The sequence below is a fragment of the Dermacentor albipictus genome, chromosome 8, assembly GCF_038994185.2.
Source record: "Dermacentor albipictus isolate Rhodes 1998 colony chromosome 8, USDA_Dalb.pri_finalv2, whole genome shotgun sequence".
Lineage (NCBI taxonomy): Eukaryota > Metazoa > Arthropoda > Arachnida > Ixodida > Ixodidae > Dermacentor > Dermacentor albipictus.
The window spans coordinates 118,615,534-118,635,593 of NC_091828.1; the positions used below are offsets into that span (position 1 = coordinate 118,615,534).

The 20,060-nt window shown below is 46.8% G+C and overlaps 2 protein-coding genes across 7 annotated transcripts in view; one reads left to right on the top strand and one right to left on the bottom strand.

Moving 5' to 3' along the window:
• The window catches only part of LOC135910324 (uncharacterized), a 312,252-nt gene that overhangs the window by 85,532 nt on the left and 206,660 nt on the right, over positions 1-20,060 (top strand). For 3 of the 6 annotated variants that reach the window (XR_011508107.1, XR_011508108.1, XR_011508106.1), the window contains one exon: positions 5,424-5,706. The gene's annotated coding sequence lies outside the window, so the exon portion shown is untranslated. Of the gene's footprint in view, positions 1-5,042; positions 5,368-5,423; positions 5,707-10,382; positions 10,654-20,060 lie in introns of those variants that run through there. The other 3 variants (XR_011508111.1, XR_011508103.1, XR_011508104.1) reach the window with 3 other exon arrangements.
• Positions 1,126-9,902, bottom strand: LOC135910323 (uncharacterized). Its single transcript, XM_065442364.2, has 4 exons — positions 9,136-9,902; positions 7,870-8,060; positions 6,850-7,063; positions 1,126-1,396 (listed from the first exon to the last, which is right to left on the bottom strand). Exons 1-4 carry the CDS (start codon positions 9,311-9,313, stop codon positions 1,155-1,157), a joined length of 825 nt encoding a protein of 274 aa, XP_065298436.2. The 5' UTR covers positions 9,314-9,902; the 3' UTR covers positions 1,126-1,154.

A 20,060-nucleotide genomic window follows, 5' to 3' on the forward strand; every position in this document is an offset into this window, starting at 1 on the left:
GTTTCTGCTTAAACACGGCGTTGCCTCGTTGAAGAACCACCCGTATCTACAGGATCAAACCTCAGTTTCACTCTCACTGAGACTGCTGATTCCCATCCTTCTCCCGTATGCCATGAAACTGAGGATCTTTCTGCATCCGGAGCGTTCTCTACACTACCGACTGGGCAAAGTAAGTTGGCTCGAGGCATTCATGACATTACGTAATTCCAACAGACAGTCGCTTGCCGCTTTGGATGGGTTAGAGGCGTCTGTCAGTGCTTTAGAATCTTCATCTAAATCAATTGACTCCAGTTCAATTTGCGAACTACGTGCTGAAATGAGTTCCTTATTTTCTAAAATTACTAAGCGAGTCTTAAAAAATTCTGACCTAGAAAATCTTTTTTTAAGAATTAATCTATAATACAAGGTATTTTGGAAGACTTAAACCAAAACACTGCCACTCTGTTGTCCAACGTTACGTCTGCATTTAGCGAGACTTCTACAATTAGCTGTCCCCTCGTTGAACGTGCCCACAGATTTGATAGAGCCGCGACTCTCCCACTCGTCCTATTATTCCAAAACTTTCCAGAGTTAACGACATAACCGCTGCTCTAAAAAAAAAGACACTCATAAGCTCAAAGACTCTAATTACTTCAATAAAAGGTCGTTTCGGCAAGGATTTTTTCTATTTGAACAAAAAAGGAAAACATCTGGGAAGCGTCAGTTCCTTAACAAAAGTTTGGTCGCAAACTTCAGTACTTGAGGACGCATCACTCATTTGGTCACCTCATCAGGCTTACGTAATGAATTACCTTGAATTCGTTCAATATCGCGACGCACGTATAATTTCCAGAAAGTGTAACCGTCACTCGAGCGGACCAAACATTAAATCACTGCTCTCTCTTCCTACTTTGCAATCACGGAATCTGCTTGCTGGCACCGATCATTCAACGCTGCCTCTTCAACAACCTTACCGCACATTACGTCCTTTAAACAACCTTCTAAGCTTTTAACGCATTTCTGGCAGAACTGCTGCATTTTATTCAACTGCTTTGCCGCAGGCTACCATTCACTGGAATAGTGTTACGAAGCACATCGTGAACATGAGTGTCCAGCTTGCGTTCAGGAAAAGTAACAGCCATTTTTTCTCATTCCTAATGCGTCATTAACTATTGTCACGTGGTCGTGAGAACTATTGGGGTTGACTTGGTGGCCATCTTCCTAGTCGTCTCAGGCAAAAGTCCGTGCTCCGGGGGCAGTCCTTGCAGCCTGCGGCTACCTCGCTGGTTCTTGGCGACGTTGGTGTCTTCCGCGTGAGGGCTTGGGTCACGGCTTTGTGGGGGCGTCTGGTACATGAACGCAAAACACCTCCACCAGATGTCACGTGGTCGTGGCGTCAAAGAACACAGTAGCAATACTGTGAAAGGCAAAAACTAGCTTTTATTGGGCGAACCTGTGCCCACAAAACAGGCTACACTTAAAGCACAATGAAAGCGGCGAACACAGTCGGCGATCGTCGAAAATGTGATCGGCGGGTCAAACGCGTTGGCTTATATACACCAGTCGTCGAATGTTCCAGACTAATCGTTGTGACCCGCGTGCCTTCCACAAAGTTCTACACCATTCGCGTCACGCGATGAAATCAGATAACACTAGGTTCGGCGACTACAGACAGCCGGGTATAAGCATCGATAACTTTCCAGAAACTTCGGATAAATGCAGGCGCGTCCCGCTCTGTGCGATTACATTTGTAAGGCAGCGAAACGTGGCCGCCCGATAAAGATAAGTACACGTGTCACTATTGTATAATGATGCTTTTTTTACTTCTCAGTGATCCACAATAACAGTCAGTAAGCATTCCTGTCCCCCTCCCTCACCCCTCCCACAATGATTCGATGCTGGAGTCTGTGAAGCGACGTGAATAAATAAAACACATAAATATATAAATAAAAATGTACAATCATGGGTTCAGTGACACGGTTCGTTATAAATGCGATGGCAGTTCAAGCACATTAGTAAATGCATCTAACGAACCATTATCTTCTGTACCTGCGTCTTCGACTGCCGCCTCATACACTCCCTGACGAGCTCGTTCTGGCCATTTCGACGACCTCGTCGTTTAGAACATTAAAGCTTGCAGTATTGTTAAAAAAAAAGCTTCCACACTTATTGGTTCTTATTTCTATTTATTCCCCTCATGTTATTCGCATCGCTGAGTCATGGTTACACAGTAATGTTTACGATTCTGAGTTTACCCCACCCTGTCTTATTGCCGTGCACCTAGACAGTATTCGTGGCCCTAGCGGCGGCGTCGAACTGCTTATCAGCTCGGATCTTCGTTTCAGTTTTACCTTCTCTCCCGGAGACAGAATACGTGCTGTGCAATAGTTACCTGAATAATTATACTGTTTTTATTAGCGTTATATATCGTCAGCCCGGTTCTTCACTTGATCTGCTACATGCTATTGCGCATTTTATGTGCCAGGCTAACGTTGATTCGTCATGATGCATCTGCGTGGGCCATTTCAACGCTTCTGGCATGAACTGGCCATCACCAAAGAGAATAGATCGTGACGTAGCAATTTGCAATGCACTAATAAAGATTTCCTTGTACTTTGGGCTCGCTCAAGATGTTCCTAGTCCTACTAGGTTTAATTTCATCCTCGAGTTAATTTCTTTAAGCTCAGATCTAGCCCAAAAGGACTGCTCTTGGGAGTTATGCATGGATTTGGGCTTGTTGTTGCTTCTACAAAATTGCAATGTCCGTGCAGACTCACTAACCAGACCAGGCCTGTCTGACAAGCGCACGCGCAAAAAGAAACACCAGGAACCGTTTGTTGAATGTGCGGGAGCAATTGTTTACAACCTTCCTTTAAAGTGTGGAAAAAAATTACGTGGGGAAAAGCGGAAGATGCCTCTACGAGTGTTTAAAGGAACACCGGTATGACGTAGCAGAAAAGCGGGGTGAGTTCCTTGACACTCACTGCAGGCACTGCAGGTGGGCTGTTGCCGGGGTGGATGATGATTATCGCTCGATTTGTGCTCCAGCGTACAAAGACTGCTCCATCGTGGGAAGAACTCGAAGAAGATTAACTCGCGAAATGATCGAAGCAGAAGTGATTGATAGGCATGGGGATAACTGTGTGTCAAAACCATCAATTGCCCTTTCGCGCAGAGAGTTAGCTTACTTGCGCAATGGTGTGTAAGGAATTTTTGCAAACAGCGCATGTATGATCATGTGCGCGAAAACGTTGTGTATATGTGTCGGTCATTTGCTCAAAATAAAGATTGTTGCAAGTCAGCGCCGGTGTGTGTCACGTCTTCTATTCGTCCTTGTCTTTTCACGTGCTATAAGCCTCACGTTTTCTTGGGGGGTAATTGAGCTACACTGAGATCATGACAGGGTTTTGTTGCTGCTGTGTTGTCAAACCTCGAAATTACTCTATACGTTTACTAGTTTCCCGGGCTTCACTCCTTCTGGACAATTACATTACTGATCTTTTAGCTGATCATTTCGATGCGTTTTGTGCTTAGTCATACACTTATGATAAAAGGACTGGTGCATTACTTTGAAGAGCTTGTAAAGCCGTGTATAGCCAACCATTTGTGGCCGTTAAAACTAAGAAAGGTAACGCTAACCTTCCTTGGATCCCCAATTTTAAGCTTCAAAGGGCCAAATATTTCATTTTTTCACACTCTGTTAAGAACTAACCTTCGTTTACCTTTACGATGCTTCATCCACTTCATTCAAAATTGGTAATGACGTCATCAGTGATCTGTCAGTAATATTTGCTGCTTTCAACAAGTATTTTTAGTCTTTATTTATACTCGATCCCGAATGCATTCCTTCTATCACCAATATAGTTTGTTATAAAGCAATCATTCACATTGACATAAACAAGGAAGGCAGTCTTAACCTCTTATTATACTTGTGTTCGTAAACGTGCACCAGTCCAGATGAGATACGCAATGCGTCTTTTTTTATTAAAATGAATATTAGGAGAGGTTGGCGCCTTTATGGTGGCACCGGCTACCCCTTGTCACTTGGCAGAAAAGAAACAAATTAGCGTAAAAAGGGAGAATAGCGACACAAAATATGGCACTCAGTAGAATACTGGACGATTAAAAAATATGCAGTCCGACAGTACATGAGTCGCAAAGTTCTGTGCATTAGTTCAGTCCACATACGCATATACAAAGCAAGATATTTTGAACAGCCAAAACACGCAACACATGTAATACACTGCAAGTACAGAACAGAATTATGCTTGTTGCGTAAAAGTTGCAATCACCACATAAACCAATTATGAACCACGAACAACGTTTGTGTTACTCATTTAGCGTATTCAGATCATCTAATACTTAATATTTTCCCAAAATGTTGGTGCCCCCTAAACACTTTTTTCAGAGCAAGAAGTGCTCTTTTTTGAAGGCCGGCAGTCGGCCATGCGCCAAGTATCTTTTTCAGAGTTCGCTATTCTTTGCGATCATCAAGATTACTGCCGGTCATTTTCGACAACTCTTATCATCTGCTACTGTTCGTTCCTCATGTAAGATAGCTAGAGTGCTTCTTCTTTATCAATCAGCTGACAAGCAGCCTTTGTCGAAATACAGACCAAGTTAATTGACATCGCACTCATGCAAAACCTTGGAACATATCATTCATAAGCACACGACAGCGGTTGGCAGCGGTGCGCAAGCAGCGTACAGAATCGATCACACTTGTCTAGAGTGGCCCGAAGGCTGCTCCGCACTGCGCCTGCGACGCCTACACTCTTAGGCAAAGTTACACCCTTTGGCTTGCCCCTTCTGCCACACAACAATAATCGTTATCGGCCTTGATGCGTTTCCTTTCTTTAACGCTGCGAGACCGGTACTTTCCAGTAACGAACGGCACGCGCGTTATCAGCATAGAACAGTTTGCACCCTTTGGAGTGCCCCTTCTGATAACGTGCGTGCGTTCGTTACTGGAAAGTTCCGGGCTCGCAGCGCTAAAGGAAGGAAACGCATCAAGGCAGATAACGATTATTGTTGTGTGGCAGAAGCGGCAAACCAAAGGGTGTCACTTTGCCTAAGAGTGACAAGCACCGGATTCGAGATGTGTTGGCGGATAGCGCCACGCGCGTGGACGCTGCGGCATTCGCGGGCGGCCGAGGTACAGGCCTGCGTGATTTACGGGTTGCGAGCACCGGCTTTTCATCACTGGACGAGCACTGCCAGCTGAGCTGCGAACGTGACACGGCTAGGATGCTGCGGCGTGTATATCTTGGCCGCCCGCGAACGCCGCAGCGTCCACGCGCGTGGCGCTATCGGCCAACACATCTAGAACTCGGTGCTTGTCGCTAGGTGTCGCAGGCGCAGTGCGGAGCAGCCTTCGGGCCACTCTAGGCAAGTGTGATCGACTCTGTAGTACAGGTTCGCTCACCCATCCGTTTTTTACGCAGATTCTGCACGCTTCGCCAAGGAGCAAGGGGCCGAGGGACGACTGACTGCCCCGTCTACGTCAAGGAACAGCGTAGATTTCATCTCGTTCTGCACACTGTCAAGATCGCTGACTCGACGGCCCGGCGTCCCCAGCTACCTGGCGCATCGCCGCACGGCCCACCAATCGGCATGGGAGGCTCGTACCGGCTGCCTTTATAAGGGACGGCACTGCGGGCGGCAGCTCAGTTTGGCAGCGGCGCGCAAGCAGCGTACAGGTTCGCTCACCCGCCCATTTTGACGCAGGTGAGACTTGGGCGTTGTTGAATAGTTATTCTACTGCGGCGCACTGCTGCCTAACTTTGATTGTAACTTTGACTGCATCTTTGCATGTAATCTCTAAGAATGGCTGGCAATGCTAAGGAAATTACGAAGGCTCTTCAAGACTTCAAACGGGAAATGAGATTAGAGATGCTTAGTGTCAAGGACAGTGTTAAATTTTGTAGTGACACGTGACGCGAAGGCACTTCGACATGAAATTGGTGAGCTGATTCAACGTGAGAAGTTCAATTGGTGAGAAGTTCAACGAAACCTGGCTCCTAAATTAGGGCAATGTTGTCTTACTACATATTTAGATATGCGCCACGACGAGCTTCTCAGGAGCGCCGGAAGATGGCGGAATGTGTCCTCAGAGATGCGCGTGAGAGGATCCCTTCGGGCGGTAGAGCGTTGGCATTACGGCGTGTCACCGCATTACTTGTATGACAATCGCTTTAAGGTCGGCGGTGATTGAGATGAGATGATTTCTACGAATTATTTAATTGGTTTATACAGATACTACACTTGCACTTGCGGGGGTTCGTGTAAGGAAACCGAGTTTAAGCGTTTTCAGATCACATGCCTCCACTTTGCCGGGTTGCGAAGAAACGCTTAACTGAAAAAAAAAATTTCATTGTTGTTATATGAAAGTCCTTTGTAGCTTTGCTTTGTAGCGCACCTAATTTGTACGCATCAGCAAAGGATAACGTGACTTTTTGTACGATGGCGTACAGGCCACTCGAAATGGATGACTTGGGCGATAGCATATGCGTGCTGCGGCTTTAACATACGGTGTTCGATTGAGAGAAGAATGAAAAAAAAAACTTGTGAAAAAGGGCGAAACTAGCAATGCGGCGACGATAGGAGAGGAACGGTAGTGCGGATTGCGCGTTCAAAGATGAAATACTGACGTCGTGTGGATATGAGGAATGAATTAATCGGGCGGCACGATTTTGAAACGGCTTCCGATTCTGTGATTAGATACGCTTGATACGGGCTCCCGATGGCAGCTGCACATTCTAATCTCAATCCGAACCTTGTGCCTCCAACGCGAGTGGCCTATGATGCTGCGAGGCACCAAAAAGCCAAAATGATTCGCGCATTGTTCTTTTTACGAGCGTAAACGCTCACGGGCGGTAGGTGCATCTTGACTCGCCGACGTCACTCTAGGTTCGGGCGTACGAAGCGCGCTCCGAGGAGAGATGAGGCTGATGGAGGGTAGCATGTCGATGGACACACTCCGTCCCTTGGAGGCCGTGGGCCCTCGCTCCACCATGGGGCTCACTGGAAGCTGGCTCTCGTCCAGGGGCATGTTGCGACCCCTGAGCACTGTCAGCTCGGCCAGCTGCGATGTCATATTCAACGTAATGTACAGTCACTCGTGGCAATAATTTAAGCGTGACTATTGCGGCCAAGAACAGCTGCTAAGGCGTAATGCCTGTTAAATAAGCGTAAGTAAATAAGTAAATTAAAAATAAGCGTAAGGAGACGGGAATAATGAAACACAAATGCAAGCGAATGCAAGGTACAATACGAAGGGGCGGCAGGGAGGGGAAAACAAAACAGAAGATTTGTAAGACATAGGGGGCAGCCCCCCCCCCCCAAACATTGAAATCTGCACTACTACCTATCTCATCTTCTACTACAATATGTGATATTATTATTTGTAGTACCAGAAACAAGATTACAATATTTATCGCCATGAAAATGCAAAGGAACAACTTGTCGGGTTCGTTACGGGCGCACTTCATGCAATAAATTCCAATGCGAGTCAAATGTACCCGTGTATAGACAGGTATGGACTGGCAACTCATTGCCTAGAATACGCGCACACATGCACAAGACGTTTAGAGAAGGAACGTCCTATATATGACACATCAAAAACATATTGTGGAACAATATGTTTTTAACCAAGGCATGGAATCGAGGGTGACAGCCAGTTCAGCACACGTGTTTGCGCATGGGGCAATTATTACATTTATGGTCAGTTAGCAGAAAATTTGTTCAGCCTGAGCCTTTTCTGCTGCTATACCATTTTACGCGATTGAGTTAAAATGGTATGACAACATGCAAAATTTCACATGCGAATCACACAGAGCACCATATACAATTGTTACGCTTTCAGCAATACAATGAAATGTTTGGACGTACAAGTCGTTCAGTCTCCGAAATACCATGCGGTGACTCTGGGGTCCGCCCAGAATTTGACCCCGATAAGTAGTAAGGGCTGCTGAGTGTCTTGGCTTGCGTGTTGCTCGACGATGAAGCAACGCCGGGTGAAATGCTTGAGACGGTCGCCTGCTGATCAGATTTGCTTGTAGCAAGCGCAGCAGCGGGAAAGCCTGCGGTTTCAATGATCAGTAGATTTATGTTAGTGAGCAACCGGCAGGCAGCCTACCTTTTTAGCGAACCTTGATTATTCAGGTAGTCTTCGTTTTAAAAGGAATGACATCTGTAAGGCTACCTTATCCAGGCACTCGGGTGTAATGGTGAGGTTGAAATGCGGCATTCAGTCTCTCTGGCTATTAAAAACACAAATTTCAAGAGGCAATCACGTATTCTAACACTCTGGGTTTGCCACGCACATCTGAACGCCATCTTGGAAGCTCACGGAACAGGACAACTACGTTGTCTTGATCCAAGTGTGCGACGCTTTTTCGCTAGGTCTGGGGAGTTGGTACTTGAGAGCATGACTGTTATTTCAGCACCTTCTACTGCTTTTACGGAGTGATATACGTAATTTCGATTTGAACTAATGTCTTCCATCCTAAGCCCCTATTTCTGTTTCCTTAATTTTTTTCAGGATAGGTATTGCTGTTTTTTTCCTTATTCGAAACTTTATTTACACTCAAATGGCGATTGCAAGCTTCTAGCGGCTTGTGCGGTCCTATACTAGTCATCCACACATTCATATCTCTTATACCCCAGTTTCCCGGCTTTCAACCCTTCAACCAGTTGGCATGAGCCCAGAGATTGGCACTCGGCTGATGTCAACTATAACCTCAATCTATAGAACCTCGAATACACAGTACGAAGCCCGTGAGACAAGTTGAAGTATTACTTAGGGTTATCTTACACTAGGGAACACCACAAACAACCAACGAACGTCAGAACCTACAAAGCACAAGCGTATTGCATTGCTCTGTCACTGAAAGGGCCCCATATCCAAATATTATTCTGTTCTATAGATTTGCCGCTTGAGGTGAGAAGTTCTACTAGAATTAAGTGCATGTCAGTAAGGTTGTCATTGTTGTAGCAATCGCGACAAAGGTATGCCGCTAACGACTAAGTTACGCTGTCATAGCTTTACCAATAATTCTCTTGATGAACCGGTTGTGTGAAAAAGCTTACAAGCCATACAGGAAAATCCTCTCGATATGCTAATTTACTGGGGTGGCCCCATAACACATCACTTACCCGGCTTTTTCGCGTCAGCAGGAGCATGCCCACTATCGGTTTTGTCCTTGCTGCTGCCTTCGCGTTCCGAAGCCGGTCGACCACGTTGGTCGCTCGAGGAGGATCTCGCTGGAATGCTTCCACGATCGTTCTTCGACTGGGGAACATATTTTGGCGCACCCCTGGTGTCTTCGGCCATTTCTTAGCTGATCCGGCTCCTAAACGCCTTAGAGGCCGACGTCAGTCAGCGGTCAGTGCGTGTAACCTGACTGGAGCCGACGGTGGCAGGGGATTCCCTGCGGCCCTACAAAATACGGCCGCTCGCCCGACTCGTGTAGCTCCGAGACTCACAGGGTGTCGAGAAATTTTCCTTGTCCTTGATGATGACGGGTTCCTGCTTTCAGATCGCCAGGGCCTTTGTCGTATTCCTAGGAGGCGGAGTCCTTTTCTGTGAGCACCCCTAGCAGAGCTCAAGAACGGCGCTTCTTCTTCTTCGTCTCGCTCGCGCTTAAGCGTGGGTGCTCGCGTGAAAGCAGGAGCATGGCGGACGCAAGAGCATAACTTTCAGAAATAAACGTCAGTGGCGCCACCATTTCCTGCGTGATATAACACTTACATATTTTTCTTGCACAAAGTGCTTGCTAAAGGTGTGAGAAAGAAAATCACCGCCCCTTCCAGTCCGTGAACATGGTCGAACAGCGAAGCTGTGTTAGTTACACCGAGTTTTGCACCACGCAAGGCAAACTTCGCAAGTAGTCTGTATTGTAAATCTTCTGTTTCACCATCCTCTCACCTCATTTTTGCTTTTGCGTGCTTGGCGCAGGGAGCTAGCTTTAGGAGTGTTTTTTCTTTCGCGCGTTCTCAGGGTTTTTTTGTGTGTGCGCTTAAGGTTTTCGGTTGTGCTTTGCCGTGGTTTTCCTTTTTTCGCGTGTAAGTTGCCGCCCATCGCTGTCGCTCGTGGTAGGCAGCTTCATCCTAAGGAGTACGCACTACTCGTGTCACTTCCCATAGTTAAATTTTTGATGCAATGTGCAGAACCACTAATCCAAAGTTCCGTATATTAGGTGCAAGACGCACCACTAGAGATGCAGGCGCTGAAAACGTTTTAACGATTGGTGGAAGTGGAATGACAATTGACGTGGCTGCTGGCACTTCTTGCTGGCGCAAGAAGTGCCAGCAGCCACGCGCTCCTAGTATCGCGTTTCAATTGTTAGGCACTGTTTCTTGGTCGCAAACTGCCAGCACAAAATTTCTTTCTTTCGTGGCAGGGTGGAATCAATCGTCAATGAATTCAATCCCGACCTGGGTCGATCGCTGAAAATGCACCGTGGGACAACCGTATAAGAGTCGCTTGGATGTTAGCATTCTCAATGTGGGAAAGGGGTCGCTCCAACCCCTTTCCGTCTGTTGAGCTCTACTTTTCCTCTCCCGCTGTGTCACGTGGCCCTTTTTCACGAAGTCCGACAATGACGGCACAGGGTCCACATAAACAGCTTCGCTGTAATATAAGTCTCTTGTAATAAAAGAATACGAGCTTGACAGCTGGATTTTTTTTTTTTTGGATTACGCTACCAGCTAGCACTGGTGATACGAGTTCGGCAGATGACCAAGGCCCACGGCTTCCTGGAATGAGAAAACCGCCGAAAAGGGCGAACTACATCTCGCCTGCTCAATATAGAAAGTTTTATCTCTCGGTGTAAAAGTCCTCGAATATGAATACGGTTTTCTTTGCTATCTCCTGAATGAATATAATATATAATGAAAAGCATAAATTAATGCATACAAAGGCAAAGTCATGTTATCAACCTTCTCTTGCACTAAATGTGCCAAACTAAACAATTTGCTCCTTCCATGCTTTTCAACTTTTTATTGTAGAGTAAATGATGATGAGGGGAAAATGAGGCGAAAAACAGGAAGAAAAGGTAGGCAGGTGAACCGGAAGTACTACCGGTTTGCTGGTCTACGCAGAGCAAAAGTTATTCGAGGGAGAAAAGAAAGAGAGGAGGAAAAGGGAAGCATTAGCAGAGCGTATAATTGCGGCTGCCCATCACATCTGCACCTGTTACTGACGCCGGTTAATTCCATAAATATTAGTAATGTCCGTGTCGACTTGTAATCCGGCAATGCATGGGGCCGTCGTCCAAAGATATTTGCCTTCGAAAATGGACCATCGTCTAGCCGTTTATATATGATGTTAAATGATGTTATATGATAAAGTCCTCTGAGAACGACTTGGCATTAGTGGTTCCCAGAAAAGAGTCCATAACCTGAGGTTCATGCCAGTATGCTGTGCAGACGTACAATATGGGCACTACTGTCTCTGGTACGGGACAGTAGTCGCAATTTGAGTGGCGCTGTCATCTTCTGATGCGCCCATAGAAACTCATTGGCGAGGAATAGCTCCCAAGCTCTTAGCCAGTTTCACAGAATGGTACATACCGCGATCTCACAAGGTTCTTCTTCTGCTAGCGTAATGTATGTCACTTATGTTCATTATTTAACTCTGTTATCACTGCTGCGATTTTGCTGTTGTTTTCCCCGCAGGGGCGTCTGCACAAGCAGGCGTTTGGTGTGTGGCGACACCACGGACCCGAGCACACGAGGGTTGGACCCTCCCGCGTGTAGCCGGCGCGGCTTAGCCGTGTCTGGGGAAAGGGGGATCCTGGGGGTTGAGCTGATGCTGGGTGATTGGACCTTTATGGCCCCCCGGCGGAGGCAACACACCCCTTTGGCCTCTGCTTCACATAGACGGCACCCCCGGACTGACCCACCCGGGGGAAATCGGTAGTTGCCTTTTCCTGTCTCTCTCTCCCTACAACCTTCGTCTTTTCCTTACTTTCCACCTTTCCTGTCTCCTTCTCATTTCTTTATTACTTCCGACCTTCCTGGCAGCAAGGGTTAACCTTGTGTGAGTAGCCAACCTTGGTTATATCATATTTGGTTATAGCGGTAGCGTACAGCTGGCGCTTGTAGGCCCTGTTTTACAGGCCCTGCAGCGTCCCCTTGTTGGGCTCCATGGTGGGTGGCTGGCGCTACTGCCGAAAAATACACTCCCACTTATGGCTAGTTCTTTCCCTCCACTATCTGATCGCTCCTTGAAAAGGGGGCGCACCGAAGATATCTGAATTTTTTGGACGCCAAAAAGAAACTTTCCCGCGATTCCATGTAATCCATTCTGAAAAACAAGGAAAACAAGCACGAACAATCTCACCTTTTGTTGTTTCAAGAACTCTAACTCAGGCGTTTGGACCAGGATATAAAGCATCAAAGATGGCTAGCGGTGATCTCCTTTTGGAGCTCCGTGACAAAAAACAACACGAGAAACTGCCTAACCTTCTATCATTTGGAGATGTCCCAGTCACAGTTACCCCGCACCGCACGATGAACACCACCCGTGGTGTAGTTTCGGATGATGACCTGATGGAACTTACGGACGCTGAACTATTAGAAGGCTGGAGTGATCAAAACGTAATCAATGTTAAGAGAATTCTGCTAAGGCGCGATGGAAAAGAAATCAAAACAAAACATCTAATTCTCACCTTTGGTACAAGTGTGCTCCCTGAGAGTATTGAGACAGGATATGTGAAGCTTCGGGTCAGACCATATGTCCCAAACCCTCTGAGATGTTTTAAATGCCAGCGATTTGGCCACAGCTCATCGAACTGCCGCGGCCGCCAAACCTATGCAAAATGTAGTGCTCATGAGCACTCCGCTGAATCGTGTGAAAACACTCTCCACTGTGTGAACTGTGATGGGGAGCACGCCGCGTACTCGCGGTCGTGCCCATCTTGGAAAAAAGAGAGAGATTGTAACGATCAAAGTAAAAGAAAATATAAGTTTCAAAGAAGCGCGCAGGCGGGTATCCTTCCTGCCAAAGCACAACTTTGCCGAAGTGGCGCGTCAGGGGGCAGCGCCACAACGGTCTCCGGCGGCTGTCCGACCCACACCCAGTGAGGCGGCAGTGACGCCATCCGCCCCCCCCAACCTGGGAGGTTGGGTGCAGCCGAGGCTGCCCCAACCTCCCAGGCCCCTTCCAGCGCTGGCAACAGCCGGCGCAGCCAAATCCCTCAGGGAGCCCCATCGGCCTCCGGGCTGGTGGGCGCAGGGGTCTCGCCTTCCGAGGTGAGACTCTCTCGAAAAACTTCTCGCTCTCAAGAGCGCGTGTCCGGTGCCTCACATGAGGCAATGGACACAACACCTACCCCCACGGCGCTCCAAGCGCCTAAGGAGCGGCGAGGCTCCCTCGAACGCTCCAAAAAAGGCAGAACCCCGGTTACAGGGCCTCGCAAGAGCTCTGTAATCTAAGACATCACTTCCGTTTCCGTAAACACAGCACCAATTTACCCTAAACATGGATACACAAATCATTCAATGGAACATCCGAGGTCTCCTTAGAAACCTTGATGATTTGCAACAACTCATCCACAAACAAAATCCAAAAGTGCTGTGTTTACAGGAAACACACTTAAAATCTAAACACACAAACTTTCTCCGTACGTATGTTACTTTTCGCAAAGATCGCGATGATGCCGTCGCATCATCGGGTGGTGTTGCGATTCTTACTCATAGAAGTATTGCGTGTCAACCTTTACAGCTACAAACGCCCCTTGAAGCAGTGGCGGTTCGAGTTGTCCTACTAAACAAACTCATCACCATTTGCTCCCTTTACATACCCCGCATTACCAACTGAACAAACATGAACTTCACTCCTTGATCGATCAGTTGCCAGAACCTTATGCTCTTCTTGGCGATTTCAATGCGCACAGCTCCCTGTGGGGCGACTCTCGTATAGATGCGCGAGGTCGCCTTGTTGAACAGTCCCTCTTTTCTTCTGGAGCGTGCCTTCTCAACAAGAAAGAACCCACATATTACTCTCTTGCAAACCAATCCTTTTCGTCAATAGATCTTAGTATAGTCTCCCCGTCTGTGCTGCCTGAACTTGAATGGGAAGTTATCGACAACCCTTACGGTAGCGACCACTTCCCTATACTGCTAAGATCATATAAAGAAAACGAACATCCACCATACGCTCCTAGGTGGAAGATTGAGACAGCTGATTGGGAGAAATTTCGATCTCTAACTAGTATCTCATGGGCTGAGCTGTCTTCGTTAGGAATTGACGCTGCAGTCGAGTTTTTTACAGCATTCATAATAGATGTCGCATATAAATGCATATCAGAAGTAAAAGGCTTGGCCTGCAAACGGCGTGTCCCATGGTGGAACGACGATTCTAGGATCGCTCGTAAAAAACAGAACAGGGCGTGGGGGTTGCTACGCGCTTCTCCCACTGCAGAAAATCTAGTCAACTTTAAAAAAGTAAAATCCGAAGGCAGGCGAACCCGCCGACAGGCGAGACGAGAAAGTTGGCAGAAGTATCTATCAAGTATTAACTCGTTCAGAGATGAGGCGAAAGCCTGGAACAGGGTCAATAGGATAAGAGGGCGACAAGCACATGCACTCCCTTTGGTAAACACAGAAGGCGATACCCTACAAGATCAGGCGGACTCACTTGGGGAGCACTTTGAGAGCGTGTCAAGTGCCAACCATTACTCGCAATCCTTTCTAAAATATAAACAAATAGAAGAATGTAAGCCACTCATGAGAAAATGTCAACAGAATGAACCATACAATTGTCCTTTTAGCATTGCCGAGTTGAGAGCTGCCTTGAGCGCATGCAAGAGCTCTGCCCCGGGATCTGACAGAGTCATGTATGAAATGATCAAAAACTTACATAAAGACACCCAACTTACACTACTCACACTTTTCAACACCATCTGGGATGCAGGGTACCTTCCAACCGCGTGGAAGGAAGCCATTGTAGTCCCTGTTTTGAAACAAGGCAAAGACCCTTCCTCAGTGGCAAGTTACCCCCCGATAGCCCTCACAAGTTGCCTTTGTAAGGTGTTCGAAAAAATGATAAATCGGCGACTCATCTTTTTCCTTGAACAGAGCAAAATTCTTGATCCTTATCAGTGCGGCTTCCGAGAAGGACGCTCCACAACTGACCTCCTTGAACGTGTAGAAGCAAATATCCGGGACGCATTTGTACACAAACAATTCTTATCCATATTCCTCGATATGGAGAAGGCGTACGATACGACGTGGCGTTACGGAATCTTAAGAGACTTGTCAGAAATGGGCATCCACGGTAATATGTTTAATATATTAAAAAGCTATCTGTCAAATCGTACCTTCCGGGTAAAAGTCGGCAATGCACTCTCACGTCCTTTTACACAAGAAACGGGTGTACCCCAAGGAGGCGTGCTCAGCTGCACACTATTTATCGTGAAGATGAACACGCTTCGTGCTTCACTACCACCCGCCATCTTTTACTCTGTCTACGTGGACGACATTCAAATAGCTTTCAAATCTTGTAACCTCGCAGTCTGCGAGAGACAGGTACAGCATGGCCTGAATAAAGTCTCAGTGTGGGCAGACAAGAATGGATTTAAGATCAATCCTAACAAAAGCTCTTGCGTTCTTTTTACAAGAAAAAGAGGCCTGGTTCCGGATCCTTCCTTAGAAATGTGTGGACAACGAATACCTATCAGCAAAGAGCACAAATTCCTAGGTGTCATACTTGACTACAGACTCACTTTCGTCCCCCACATTAAATATCTTAAAGAAAAATGTCTGAAAACAATGAACATAATCAAACTTCTATCCCAGACTACATGGGGTAGTGACAGAAAATGTTTAATGAATATCTATAAGAGCCTCATTCAATCACGACTAGACTATGGTGCCGTGATCTATCATTCTGCAGCCCCGAGCGCGCTGAAGATGCTAGATCCGGTCCACCATCTAGGAATCCGTCTGGCCACTGGCGCATTCAGAACGAGTCCCATACAGAGTTTATATGCAGAATCGAATGAGTGGTCTCTTCATATCCAGAGAACATACATCAGCCATACATATTTTCTGAAAGTCCACTCAAATCCTCAACATCCCTGTTTTAATACCATTCATGACATGACATATGCTACACTCTTTCGCAATCGTCCCTCCGTAAGACAGCCTTTCTCGCTGCGTGTGAGGGAGCTTAGTGAAGAAATGCACATTCCACTCCTCGAGCTTCGCCTAATGCATCCAGCCAAGCTGCTACCTCCCTGGGAGTGGCAGCTCATACAATGTGATATATCTTTCGTGGAAGTCACAAAGCATGCTCCAGAGATTGAAATCAAGATGCATTTCCGGGAACTCCAGCACAAATACTCCTGCACGGAGTTCTACACAGACGCATCAAAGTCACACGACGGGGTGTCCTATGCAGCCGTCGGTCCATCCTTCTCAGAATCCGACGTACTGCACCCGGAAACTAGTATCTTTACGGCTGAGGCCTACGCCCTGCTGTCGGCCGTAAAGCATATAAACAAATCACAACTCCCGAAATCAGTGATATATACGGACTCCCTCAGTGTTGTGAAGGCCTTGATGTCTTTCTGTAATCATAAAAATCCAGTAGTTATTGAACTTTACTCCGCACTGTGCAAATCATATATATCTAACCAACATGTGATCATATGCTGGGTGCCTGGACATAGGGGCATCGAGGGAAACGTTCTAGCCGACCAGATGGCCACATCAATCTCATTGCATGCAGTTAACTCGACTGCTTCGGTCCCTGTCACAGACCTGAAGCCTTTTTTAAGAAGGAAACTACGAAACCGCTGGCAACGCATGTGGGACGAAGAAATAAATAATAAACTGCATGTAATAAAGCCACAATTAGGTTTCTGGCCTCCTGTAACAAAATCCCGCCGGACAGATGTCCTATTCTGCCGTCTAAGAATAGGACACACTTTTGGCACACAACTTTTTACTCACAGGAAACGATCCTCCAACCTGTGGTAGATGCGGGCAGAGGCTGACCGTCCTCCACGTTCTACTGGAGTGTCGGGAAGCCGAATCTGAAAGAAGGAAACATTTTCTCTTAGCATACCGGCAGCAGATCCCCCTTCATCCTGTTATGTTACTTGGTCCAGAACCACTCTTTGACACCAATGCCGTCCTAGGCTTTTTGAAAGATGTTGTATTGCATGTTATTAGCCCCACACATTCGTAGCGCGTCCTCTCTTCAGAGGATGCCGCTGTGATCATTATTTTGAATAGCACATGCCTCTAGGCCCTTGTGGTTCAAGGGCTCAGGCGAGGCAGCAGTGCTCCAAGTAATTTTACCATCCTATATATTTTATATTTTGCATCATTATTCTACGATGGATTTTAGTGTTTAGAGTATTCGTCATTAGTCATCGCCATAATTTTATAGCACGTAGATTTTACGCACTCTACAGCGACAATTTTTTAGGCCACTTTACAGCCAAGTCACATCTCCATAATACATCGTCAACATCACCACTTGTCATGGCGCTCTTTGGCCAAACCTGGCCCTTGCGCCATTAAACACCACATATCATTTTGCTGTTGTTTTGTATTTGACAATGACCCACAGTAGCAGATGACTTCTAATAACCAACCCTACATACAGAGACGTAAACAACGAAGGTATCCTCTTTTATCACTTTATTCCCCCGCTCCCTTCCTCCCTTAAACGCCCAATGACACTGACATGTGGAAGAGCTCTTGTTCCTATTTTATTGCCACAAATACCTGCAAATCGACACGGGTTAGCTGTGTGACGTCGGTGACCACCACTGATTTTGGCCAAATGGATAGTTTTCGTAGGTCCAAGGATACAGCTCCTTAAGGCACGTTCTCCATGCAACACATTTGCCTCTGTGGTTCCTGTAATAGTTTTTTCCGCAGTAGCATCCGCTTTTGCAGTTTCTAAAGCACCTGGAACCGATTGTAGGTTTCCAGCAGGTGCCCTCTTCACAGCCAGTGCCGACGCATTCCTTAAACACCTCGTTCCGTCTCCAGCAGTCTGCAAAAAAAGTTATGGGAAGGATCACTGCTCCGCAAATATAAATTCACTGTTCCATTTATGCGAGATCACAATGACGCGCATGTATCATCACAAGCCCCCGGCTACGCTTTCGCATATGCTATGGGAGTGCCCAGCACAGTACGCACAGACTAACACCACGACTCTCTCGTCGAGGTTGCATGAGGCTCTGCGGAGCTCCGCCCTCGACGACCAAACCTGGGCGACCCAGCACGCCCGCGAGGCGGCGGCGAGGCAAGCCCTCGACGTCCCTTCGTGGGAGGCGTAGGCCCGGCCATCATAAAGTGCTGGTTCAACAATAAAAGTTTATTCCTCCTCCTCATCACAAGCCTGTCTCGTTGTGTACTCATGCCATGATCATATTGACACGATCTATGCATTGCTTGTGTGGCAGATATTTATATAATACTACTTCGACGTCTTCTTGAAGCATGCTGCAGCACCTCCAACTTTACTTCTCGTAATGTCTACGCTTTATTCAGTTTTTTCCTTAAATTACACATTTGAAAGAACAATAAGAATTGGATAGAGGGCGCAAAATAAAAAAGCTTTCTGCGTACTCTTAGAAGATGTATTCTGTTGTCAGCAGGTTTAACGTAGGAAACTTTTGAAACATTATTCTTACTGTTGAAGCTATCTGATTTTTTTACACCTGAAATTTATGTTCACCTGTTACTTACTATGGGGCAGGCTTTGTTTACCCACTTCAACACTGTTAAAGTAAATAACGTAATTTCAAGTGGCCAGTTCTGTGAACTGGGGAAGAACGTCCTATAAATAACATGATTTGATGAGCCTACCACACATAATGAAGAAGCGACTACGCTCGAGAAATAGCGAAAGCCAGTCCGCTATCGGAGGAGAGCAAGGGCTGTCTTGAATAAAGTAGGGTCATTCGTGCCGATAGCACTGGACACAAAACAAAAAGTCTGAACGACAGCCAGGTAAAGTCAGATATCAAACCTTGCATTTCCAATAGTTCTATTTGGAACAAGGCACCGTAATGCTGTTACCATGTGCGACTTCTGCAGGTTCACGAAAGTATTTCGGTGGATGTTGGGAACCAAGGTGCATTCTTATGCGAAGCATATTACGAGAGCTCAACCCAGTTCCTCAGGCGCGGTGGTGTCGCCTTGAATACCACGTGACACCGTGACGTCACGACAGAGGAGAAGTGGCTTTGGCTCAACTCTTGCAAGATGGGCTGGGCGGGAATCGAACCAGGGTCTCCGGAGTGAGAGACGGAGACGCTACCACTGAGCCACGAGTATTTTTTTTTTAATACCGGCTTGGCAAAACAAGGTACAATGTGAGTATTACATGTCCATAAAAACAACTAGTCAATGCCGGATCAGTGTGGTGTGATAAGAACGATGTAGGCTAGTCACTTTGTCCAAAGCACTTAGCGAATCAGGAGGGTCACTCTGTGCACAGAAAAATTCGCGTATACATAACACACTTTCAATGAACTATTCATGTGCTGGGGCCTGAACAATGCGCTCATGTCTAATATCCATACGCGTTCGCCACACACTGTGCATGCACAAAAGCATTAACAGATCGACAGGCACTCCCTCTCGTTCCGCGCATGGCAGGAAGCGTATTCCGAAAGCACTTAACGGCAATTCCTTTTTAAGGCTACGTTTTAGAATATCCCACAAAAACACTGCGTCATGACAGTCCAAAAAGATATGCCCACTGAGCCACGAGTACGATGCTTCAAAGCGGTACAAAAGCGCCTCTAGTGAATGCGGTGTCGCCTTAGAAACGAGCTGTTTCTAAGGCTCAGGCGTGCGTCGCTTGCTCAGGCGCACATTTCGTTGCCGCGCCGAACGCTGCGTTGCTCGACGCTCACCGCGTCCAATGCGGGGCGTCCAAGGCGAAGCAGAGTAACACATGAGTTGTTTCTTCGTCTAGCCGAACCAAATATAGCCAAGCAACAGCAGTTCACCAAGCTAAACAGTGGTTCAACAACTAAAATAAAGGCTAGTATGCTTTGCATCCTGGGCTTAACCTTACCTAAGCCACAGCCATTTTTTGC

Excerpts from the sequence above, each read along its gene's own strand:
- LOC135910323 (XM_065442364.2), bottom strand. The coding sequence starts at position 9,313 with ATGGCCGAAGACACCAGGGGTGCGCCAAAATATGTTCCCCAGTCGAAG. Across the intron at positions 8,061-9,135 it reads TGCTGACGCGAAAAAGCCGG|GCTTTCCCGCTGCTGCGCTT; the intron begins GTAAGTGATGTG and ends TTGAAACCGCAG. Across the intron at positions 1,397-6,849 it reads TCAAGATGCACCTACCGCCC|TATTGCTACTGTGTTCTTTG; the intron begins GTGAGCGTTTAC and ends TGCCTTTCACAG.